Source organism: Hetaerina americana, unplaced genomic scaffold (assembly GCF_022747635.1).
Source record: "Hetaerina americana unplaced genomic scaffold, ioHetAmer1.1.p SCAF_1, whole genome shotgun sequence".
Lineage (NCBI taxonomy): Eukaryota > Metazoa > Arthropoda > Insecta > Odonata > Calopterygidae > Hetaerina > Hetaerina americana.
The window spans coordinates 41,378,489-41,389,692 of record NW_027286069.1 but is presented as its reverse complement, the minus strand read 5'-3'; the positions used below and the strand labels follow the sequence as shown (position 1 = coordinate 41,389,692).

The following is an 11,204-nucleotide window of genomic DNA, read 5'->3' as shown; positions in this document are numbered from 1 at the left end:
TAAAATACCGGGGCGGTGCCAAGCAAATATGGTAGTACCTTAGGTGGGTTGTAGTTCAACCTACCAAATAAATGGCATTCCTTTTGTAATAAGTATTGTAAAAATATACAATGAGTGGTGAAGTCCTTCAGGAAATTACTATATACTGCCTTTATGAAATTACGTTCTTTAAATACTTCGCGTTCAATACAGATAGTTTTATTGTAATTTCCTCCGAACGTCACCTTTAGGATTTCTTAATGCCATGGCTTTGTTTCATCAGTATCAAAGAAAATAAAATATGAATACTATATGCAGGACGTTATTGGGGGTTTACGGCATAAATCCGATGCCGACATTAACTTTTAATCACGGCAATAACTAACGAGTATTTTATTCTATTGTAGCAACGCCCTCTGCGAGCGAATTTCACGAAGATAACTGAGTTTTTTTACGACAGTGATTTACTTGCCTCCTGGAAACAAGCAATTGATCATTTATGAGCAAACACATTTTTTTACGAAAATTTTCTGATATATAACTAGTAATTGCTGAAAATACTGCTTAAATAGATCCATTTTAATTAGGAAATCGCAATATCTCGTACCGTTGTGACCTCGATATATATATCGACTTAAGGTCTCTATCGTAAATGTAATCGATAGGTATAAACTTTGAGCCATCGTGAGTTTGTATTTATTCATTAGGCGTGATAACAGATTGATTCGGTCTTAGCACGATGGTAATTATTAGTTGCTTTATTTTTCATTGCGAATATTTCAATTGTCATTTTGCCGGTTTTACCTAGACTAAATTTCAAAAGTACATATTAGCCATTAACAATTTAAATAATTATTTCAGGCAAGGAGATATGATACTAGAACTACTATCTTTTCACCTGAAGGCAAGTTTGGTCAATGCAGTGATTTAGCGGAATTTATTATTAATTCAATATTTGCTCAAGTTTAAGGCCTATGAGAAGTTTTGCGGCATTTACTCATGGTATATGTAAATCATTTAGGCATAAATGTAGGTAGTTGGAAACCAGTGACCTAAGTCTTAGTAGAGTTTAGTGAAGTTCGTTATCCCCTTAATTGTTGCTGGATAGCACAGAAGTTAGGTCAACCGCCGAAATTGCGTACCATTCTCTGAACTTGCCCATCTGTGTAACTGTTTTCGACATAAAAATGACCATTCATTCTACATAATGATTAACTAAGCGACCTTAATATTGAAAAAAACATTGTAAAAAAAAGATTGGGAAACCTTTTGTCGTGCTGGCATCAGTGATCTGCAGGATATCAATCGAGCTTCGTTGTATGCCAAATCCTTCGGCGTGAGATGATGGAATATGTTTTCGAGAAAGAAGTGGGATTGTGATTGGTTTTTTGCCTCAGTGGTGTGAAATTGTATCACGTTAAATGGTGCGCATTTACATTATGGGTATACATGGCTAATATTATTGTCGGAAAAAAGCTGAGTAAATATGAATATTCGATTATGTAAGCTCAAATGTCAGCTATGAAGTAGAAAGATAGTACTCATTTACATGCGATAATTAGCAAAAATTTAAACGTTCAGCCATCTCTTATTGTGAAAGTAATTTAACCATTATGTTTTCCATTTTAATCGTGTAACCAAGATAAATTTCATTGAGAATAAAATTATGTAACCATAATAAAGAGGTACATATACATGGGTATGGGCATGGGCATTAGGATAAACCATAAACACAGTAATCAACCCGATGGTCGGTTTGGTAGGTGATGGTACAGTTCACCCAGTACTAGGCCCGACGGCGTGCGAAATTCACACATCAGGGTAAGGGAGCCAGTTCCTTTCCCTGTGCCGGTTATGGTTTCCCAGGAAAATTTGTTACCCGAAAAATCACTTGCTTGGGTGGAGCTGGAGGTTACCAGAGAGGTTTGCCAGGAAATCGAACCTGGACCCTCTGGTAGAATAGTCCAACGCTCTACCCCTGTGCTACCGCGGGGTCCTATGTTATGGGGGATGATAGAGAAAACCATATATTTGAAGTTGAATGAAAATGGCTTAAACTAGGCAGTCCGGCTGAGATTATCCAATGTTTTCCCTATTTTTCTATAAGGTCGGCTATATCAGGTGGAATACGCTATGGAAGCAATCAGCCATGCCGGTACATGCCTTGGAATATTGGCTAATGATGGAATACTTCTGGCAGCTGAGAGGAGAAATACCAATAAATTATTGGACGAAGTGTTCTTCTCTGAGAAGATATATAAACTTAACGAGTAAGTAGGATTAACTTAAGCTGTCAGAGTATTAGTTGTTGTAAACAGGTATGGTGATCGATGAAGTGCTAAGGGGTCCACAGTTTAACATTTAATCCAGTGATTGGTGTATTTTGAAGAAAATTGCTGCCATATTGACACCTATAGTAGGAATTGGGATGCCAGAAAAAAGATCCTCCACCTTCCTTACTTGTCAGTCTCAATCACATGTGAGGCTATGACTTAATTCAGAAAATTTGATGAAAAATCATCTATTAAGAGTATGGGTGACAAAAACTGTTTGCACTTAACATTGTATTAAGCTTGAAGCTTTTATTTTGTCATGTGTATAAAAATATTAACCATCCCAGTGACCCATAACACAGTAGTTTGATAGATGTAAGTAGAGCTCAACAGTGCTCATTCCTAATCTCAAATGAAATTCCTATATTAGGGTTAGGGGACCAGTTCCTTAAAATTGCAGCTGTTTCCTTTTTTGGAATAGGAACTAGCCCTGATATCATATATTGACTGAAGAATTGGACATTTGTAAGCTATATATGGATTGGGTGCCGTGTTGCTCACCTAAGACCAAAAATGCAATCGAAGGAACAATTCCAAGGCCCTCTTGGAGCTATTTATGTGAGGCCAGTTAAATTTTTTTGCATCGGTTCATAACTTAAGAAGAAACTTGGACCGACCACTACACTCCTGAGATGAAAGAAATGTGGACTACAAGCTATTATGAAAACATGCTCCCAAAAAGGCGAAGACAGTTCCATTTACTGGGAAGGTAATGGCAAATATTTTTTGGGATATCAACTGAATTATGTTCTTCTATTATTTTCAAAAATATAAAAAATGGGAGAGTATAATGCATCATTTATTAACTAGCTAATGGTAGAAATTGCAAAAAACGACTGCATCCAAAGAAGAGGAAAGTGCTTTTCCAGCAGGATAATGCACCTTTTCACACTTCAGCAGTCGCCATGGCTAAAATTCCTGAATTGCTCTTAAAATTGGTTGATCGCTCACCATATTCCCCAGATGTGTCCCCCAGTGACTTTTCTGTTTCCCATCCATAAAGTTTTGATTGGAGTACGGAGATTTTCATCGTACAAGGGGGTTATCACATACATAAATGCCTGTTTTGCTGAGAAAGACATCAAATTTTATTTAGAAGGGTTTAAAAAGAGCATCGCTGGATAAGTGTATCAACTTAGAAGGAGACTATGTTGACAAATTTGAAGAAAATAGTGTAGTTTATTTGTTGGGCTGGAAATTTTTCAGACAACCCATGTTTATGCCATAGAATAAGTAGTTCTTGTAGTACCTAGAATGAAATAGTCGATAGAGGCCATCCAAAACCAATCTTTTAATAGGTAGAATACTTCGAATGAATGGTTCAAGGCTCTTACTTACAACTCAATTCATTCATATTTTATAAACACATTTTGTGCTTTGGAGAAGTTTGCATTTGTGTTAATGAAAATAATTCTCCAATAGTAGTACCCTCTTTGAATGATTTTTTGTGCAGTCGCTGTTTCACATTAATAAAAATTTGTAATGTCCTGGTGAATGAATTTTGACCAAATCTAGTTTATGTACTCTTAAAAACATTGAATGTAAACTTTTTGGCTCTCATTGTTCTATCATGTTCACAAAAAGCCTTTCACATGCATAAAAAAAACCATAAACATAGTAATCAAAAGTGGAGGCTCAATTAACGAGCATATCCCTAGGGAGTAATTTACATAGCAAGTGAAACAATTTTGACAATAATTACTTGGAATAATTTCAGTCTGAAAATCATTCGCCTTGATCAAGGGGAATGATTTTTACACTCTGAAATTATTGCATTGAAATGCATATTAGCGGATAACTCCATTGAAAGTTACTGGTATGCCATCTCCTACATTTTCTTTGGAATAATTAATTGCTTAATGATTAACTTTTCACCTCAGTGGTGAAAATTACAGTAGAAATGAAAAGTAAAATCATTGAAAAGTGGGAATAAGGTGTGAGTGTGGCTTGACTAGAATGCACATACAATCAGTCGACATCAACAATTTGCATTTTATTCTAGAAAAAGGACAAGATTTAGGAGATAGATGCATCAAAGAGAGTGACGAGATTCTCTACACAACGATTATGCTTGTTGATATTCTTGTCACTCTTAATTGTGTTGAAAGAATGCTTCTCATATGGATAAATGAAAAGCAATTGTGATATAACACTAATAACGAGAATATCATTTATGAGGGGGCAAAGGGATTTTTGCAAACCTCTTTAAAAAGTGGCCATGATCATCATTGGCAAAATAAGTATTTAACGGGAGTCTTGCATGGTTTGAGAAGTTACCATGAAGAACCAAAATCAACAGCCTTCTGAGGTATGGTGAAGCAGCAAGCTCAGAAAGCCAGCAGAGAATTTCATTGTTGACTTCAAGAAGTTAGTAGATTCAGTGGGTTACATGCTGCAACAAGTTTTTAATTGTGGCGAGATGGGTTCTTCTGGAAAAACATGCCGAAGTGATCATATATATATGTACACTTAACAACCGCAGAATGCATTGCCCTGCCACAAGCCAGTGAATGGCTATTCAGAAACTCCATTAGCCTTCAAGAAGTGTTAAGTCCCAAATGGCAGGCTAAATGTGATTTCGTTATGGGAAACTGTTGCTTCGTGCCATGAACTTGAAAGCATTGCCCTATTAAGGTGGTGGCTATTAGAGCCAGAAATTTATTAAATGATAATGCTGAATCACATTTTTACAAAATTTTTGAATGTAGGCAAAAACAAGTGTCTCCATGTGCTCTCCAGTAAAAAAAAGAATGTGGAAAGTATCATAAATAATTAACTAATTAAGTTACAAATCAAATTCACATTTCAGGTTGATTCATTTCTCAATAGAAGAGAAGATGAACATAGTTCTAAACAATGCATATATCTTTGAATAAACCTTGTACATAATTTATTTGGTATGGAATGCATTGATGTATTTTACATTAATTAATGTGAAAAAATTGTTTCCTTGAACCAATGTTTTGCTTTATGAGAAAGATCGCAGAATGAATTATTCCCGTTGTATGAAGTTAAACTTTACATCCAGTTGTCGTTTAGAAGTTGTTCAAAATTGTTTTCAGTGACCTGAAAGCCCAATGATGATGAACGACCTGGTGTATTTCCATTAAAATCCCAATTTTGATATTTTACATGACTATACTTCCCTTATGCTATGTGAGGAAAAAGTGAAAATGTAGATAGTTAATTTCTTTGTCTTCGGTGTTTTCCTGAATTTTTCAGTACAATTGCTGTACATGATTATTTATGCGCATATACCTTTTCAGACTACCCATGTATGCTGCATGAACACAGACCAGTGAAATGTTTGCTTACACTTTAAATGCTCTGAATGACCCCTCCTCGTACCCTTCAGCCTGTGTTTACAGCTGTCCCATTACATTTGACTGCAACTAAAGATTTATTTCCAGTGCTCTCTCATTGTGCCTTATGGTTGGTACTCTTAAGATATATCTTCTGCTTTTTCAATTTCAAATACCCTTAATTATTAAAACCATATTAATTCACTGAAATTAGGCATTCTTTTAATCTCACAAAGGGGTTTCATCTAATTTCTCATAGTATACTCTGCATACCCATGGACATGTAATGCATGCAGTTGGTTGTATACTCCATCCTTGAGGTGTTGACTTTTGTTGTATTTCTGTTTTCTCATAATGTGCCAGCTGCATATGTTAGATTACCCACTTAATTTATGACCCAGATGATGATTAGAGCTTTGGCACGTCAGCCAGGATGCATGTCTCTGCATGACCTTCAAACGTTGTGGGTTTTCCTGCTTCCCTTGGAACTTATTATCTTTTGCCATAATCACTGTCTTTTAATGCTTCCGAGCTTTTGTTAATGAGGAAATTGATATTTCTGATTTTCATAGGTCACTTACCATTCGAGTGGACTTAGTTTTGCTTTTAATATCTCTCATCTTCTATTCCATCTTTTCTGTATCTCTTGGTCGTGTGAGTATTGAAATTGATTTTCAACTTCTGATCTGTTAGGTCATGTATTTGGAAACAATCCATTTCAGGAACCTTCCAGTGCTTTTTCCCGGCAATAAATATAAATGCTATTGTGCTGAAGATATAATTTTATATTTTAATATGTCGTGTAATTATTGCAATAATTGAATGAATATCTATTTTCTTTTACTTCAGTGATATGGTTTGTAGTGTTGCTGGAATAACATCTGATGCCAATGTATTAACCAATGAATTAAGACTTATCGCTCAGAGGTATTTGATACAGTATGGGGAATCAATTCCATGTGAACAGTTGGTGTCTTGGCTTTGTGATGTTAAACAAGCATATACTCAATATGGAGGTGAGGTTTCTTTTTAATAATTACATTGAAATCCTGTTGCTCACTTTAATAATTGTGTTTTTGTAAAAAAAAATCACCTTTTGTTCTTTTTTAAAAGGTAAAAGGCCATTTGGAGTATCAATTTTGTACATGGGCTGGGATAAGCATTATGGTTATCAACTTTATCAGTCTGATCCTAGTGGCAATTATGGAGGTTGGAAGGCAACTTGCATTGGCAATAACAGTGCGGTGAGTCTCAAATCCAAAAGTAATGTTGCAGGTGTAGTAATGCACTGCGTAAGCATAAGTTCTATGTTAACATAAGATATGCAAGCAACTTGATATATGAGAAAATGAAGTGAACATTGATGTTGTTAAATCCACTGAGAGCAAAGAAGCAGCTCAAAATGAAAATTGACAATCATAGTTCAAAATTAATTGCAAGTCTCTATTTGTGCATTAGCTCGTTTCATTTATGGGTGCTTTGGCAATATCATAATAGTTGTTTTACATCTTTTGTTGATTCTTACCCTTCTCTCAAAAGCATAAAGTTAAAATAGACTCAAGGCATGCTTACCGTATTTAGCTATTTAATTTTATTCTATGAAAATGATGCGCCTATAATGCTGTGAATGTGAATTATGTTTCTTTTTAACAGGTTACTTGCTTTAATGTATACTTGTATATGATCTTCCAATAATTTTGGATATATTTTTGATAGTACTAGGATCTCCAGGAAGGTTTTGACATAAGGAAAACATGCTGGGATCCCCTTGAAAGTTTTGGCGTAGGATAACATGCTAGGATAAGAAAAATATGTACCTGTATTTATATAATTAAAACGAAAATCTACAGTAAAAATATATTGCTCTGAATGTACAGTTTTATCAAGATTACATAAGACTACATAGGATAAGTACATATATGGTCATTGGATCAAAGGTTGCAACACATCTCTTGCAGCCCCTCATTCAGAAAATGAGGAAAATGTCAGGAATTGCCTCAAATGTTAGGGTAAATCACTAAATGTTTTGAAAAAGCCAGGATTATGATGGGCAAATGAGGATATCCCAGGGATGATGATTTACCGTTATTGTAAGTTATAATCTGTTATATGTGCAAAAACCACTCCTGTGCAAGGGCTGAATTTGATGACACCATTGGTACATGCAGCAATGAGGAATGATGAAATACGAGGGTGGTCCCAAAAGTACCCGATCCTACAAAGAAAAAACAAAAATTTTGGAAAAAATGTATTTATTTTTCAACTTAATCCCCTTTCAGCACTATGCACTTTTCCCAGCAATGTTCAATAAGTCCGATACCCTTTTTATAATAAGAACTGTCTTGACCCTCAAAATAGCCATTAACTGCCGACATCACTTCTTCACGGTTGGAAAATCTTTGACCACTGAGCCATTTTTTCAAGTTTGCAAGCAGTAAATAATCTGAGGGGGCTAAATCTGGTACCATGGGTGCATGAGGTAGCAATTGAAACTTCAATTCATGAATTTTGGCCATTGCAATAACGGATTTGTGAGCTGGTGCATTGTCTTGATGAAACAACACTTTCTTATTAGCCAAATGTGGCTTCTTTTGCTTGATTTCTTCCCTCAAACGCTGCAATAAGTTCGCATACTACTCGCTGTCGATAGTTTTTCCTTTTTCAAGATAGTTAATAAAAATTATTCTACCCACATCCCAAAAAAACTGACGCCATGACCTTGCCTGCAGACAAAACAGTCTTCGCCTTCTTTGGAGCCGAATGTCTGTTTTGAATCCATTGTTTTGATTATTCTTTTGTCCCAGGTGTGAAATAATGGACCCATGTTTCATATATGGTTATGAAACTGCGCAAAAATTCTGATTTGTTGCTATGAAACTTTGCTAAACTCTCTATGGAAACATCTTCACAACACTGGTGTTGCTCAAAATGCAGCACCCATCTTGCACACAGCTTTCTCATGTCCAAATTTTCAGTTAATATGTGGTGTACTGTTTTGTTTTAAATGCCTACCATGTCTGCTAGCTTGCGCCATTTCTGTCAATGATCATCCAGTATCACTTTTTGGATTTTCTTCACTGTTTCTGCAGTCGCCACCTCATTTGGTCGACCAATGCGATGCTCAACTTGACAGCTTGTACGGCCTCATTTAAACTCTACTACCCAATATTTTACTGTTGTAAACAAAGGAGCAGACTCACCCAGAGTAGAATCCAGTTCAGCTTTTATATTGGTTGGGCTGAGGCCTTTCAAATAAAAGTATTGTCTTACATAAGAATATTTTGTAGTTTTTTTTTTAACTTATAATGTGCTGAAAATGACTGCTGTTCAGCGATACTAGAATAATAGCATTTGACTGGTTGAGGAGAATTTGTGAGGGCATTTGTCATGAATCACTACTTCCAGAAGGATCTGCTTCCTTAGTATTCGTCGCCTTATATTTCAGTATTTAACAATTTGGAGCTAATAAACTTAAGCCTGTTTAAAAACTAATGTTAAAATACTGAGTTTAGTAAGCTAAATTTTAAATTGGATCGGCAAAGAATTTTGTCAAATCTATTGTAAAAATAGTAATGATCATTAATTTTTTCATGCTATTAAGAAAGCCTCAGATTTTAGAATAAACTAATATGCATGTAGTGTCAAAAAAATTGCAAAAAATTTGTGTCCCTCTAAGGCTGCTGTGTCTTCACAAAACTTGTATGTGTGATAGCTGGACATGAGGAAAACTCCCACTCAACTTTAGGACCTGGAAAATGCATGTTCTTTTGATATAGATATGTTAATTTATTTCTAAATGAAATTGATGCAATTAAAATAACATTGGTAATTCCTTTGACTGTCAAAGAAAATCAAAATAAAATGATAACTCTCTTTAAAGCTTTGGTCAATAGTTTTTACTAGTGTGTAATGGAGATAAATGTAGTAAATTGGTTGGATTCGTGTTATTGTATCCATAGTTCGTTTCTATCTTTCATTAGTGGAATAAATCAAATTGCCTTATTTTGTGTGTCCATAAATTGGTTGGAATAACTATGTTGAATTGAATTAAGGAAGGGTGGAAGTATGTGGAATTGAAAGAATATTGTAGTTTAGGATATTGTGTTTTATGATGCTTGGAATTCAGTTTTAGTTGGTCTGTGTCAATCCAAAGTGTACCTAAAATATTAGACTACCATGATAATATTTTGAATTGTCTTGAATTGCATTAATTAGGGGAAAGTTATCACCACGTGCTAATATTTTTCTATCTTATATTGTAGGCAGCAGTATCAAATTTGAAGCAAGAGTACAAGGAAGGGGAGACAACATTAAAGGATGCTCAAAGCTTAGCAATCAAAGTTTTAAGTAAAACTTTGGATATGACAAAACTTACAGCAGAAAAATGTAAGCGACTGATCACATATTTCACTCTCGAGCAGATGCGTTTTCATATTATGTCACTGAATTAATTGTACCATATCTTTCTTTAGTGGAGATGGCTACTTTGTCACATGAAAATGGAAAGACAAAGATTCAAATTCTTCCTGCCAGTGAAGTTGAGAAATTGATTGCTGAATATGAAAAATCAGAAGCAGAGGCAGAAGCAGCAAAAAAGGAAAAACAAAAGAGCTAAAACCTTGAATAAAAATGTTATGCATGTTGTAATCTCATTGCCACTCACCTAAAAATAAAAATGTAATATTTTAATTGGCACATACTTAAACCATTTTCAATCCTGATTCATAAAAAAGGAATAAAGAATTAATATATAATGTGGGTTAAATAAATACAGTATTTAACCAATGGATTGCTCTCGTGAATACAATATATATATATATATATATATATATATATATATATATATATATATATATATATATGTTCTGTCCCTCTCCTCCTTGATAAAGGTGGCAACGACCACCGAAAATTCGAAAAATAGTGAGTCTCTTTTTTTGTGTGTTTCTGTGTTTTTGTCTGTGTCCACTAGTGCTAAGTGTTATACATTATATATATATATATATATATATATATATATTTTTTTTAAGGTAACCTACCGGTTAAGGTAGGTTTTTGGATGGACACAACTACCAAATAAATATTTTATTACTCCTAACAAAACACAAAATCCAGCATCCTTACTCTATATCAGGTCCCTTTCATCTCAGAGCACTTTCTTCCTTCCTTCATCCCATCCAACATCCCTATCCTGTTCCTTCCCTTTCCTCGTTTGCCTAACATTCTCACCTCAATTGCAGTCTTCATCATCCTACTGCTGGCCAATACCCCCTTCATCCACTTTTCCTGCCTCCATAGGATTTCTTCCAACAAACCCCTCTCTTCGCCCACCATACCAAGTACTTCCTCATTTGTTTTCATCTCGGTCCATTTCACCTTCTCCATTCTTCTCCACACCCACATTTCAAAAGCCTCCAGTCTACGTCTATCCTCCTGCTTCAATGACCACGTTTCCACGCCATACATAGCTACGCTCCATATCAAAGTTTTTACGAGTCTTTTCTTAACATCCGTACTCAACGTCCCAGTCATCAACTCCCTCCGCCTTGTGAAAGCCTCTTTGCCTAGCGCAATTCTTCTCCTTACGTCCCTA

The 11,204-nt window shown here is 35.2% G+C and overlaps 1 protein-coding gene across 2 annotated transcripts; it reads left to right on the top strand.

The window, feature by feature from the left end:
• The first annotated feature begins 626 nt into the window (after nucleotides 1-626).
• On the top strand, nucleotides 627-10,303 carry Prosalpha3 (proteasome alpha3 subunit). 2 transcript variants are annotated; one of them, XM_071599688.1, is made up of 7 exons: nucleotides 627-721; nucleotides 841-883; nucleotides 2,087-2,249; nucleotides 6,464-6,630; nucleotides 6,728-6,858; nucleotides 9,877-10,000; nucleotides 10,087-10,303. In XM_071599688.1, exons 1-7 carry the CDS (start codon nucleotides 719-721, stop codon nucleotides 10,227-10,229), a joined length of 774 nt encoding a protein of 257 aa, XP_071455789.1. In that variant the 5' UTR covers nucleotides 627-718; the 3' UTR covers nucleotides 10,230-10,303. The 2 variants fall into 2 exon arrangements, with proteins under 2 accessions (XP_071455789.1, XP_071455797.1); XM_071599696.1 differs by lacking the exon at nucleotides 841-883 and having other exon boundaries at nucleotides 677-721.
• Nucleotides 10,304-11,204: the final 901 nt, after the last annotated feature.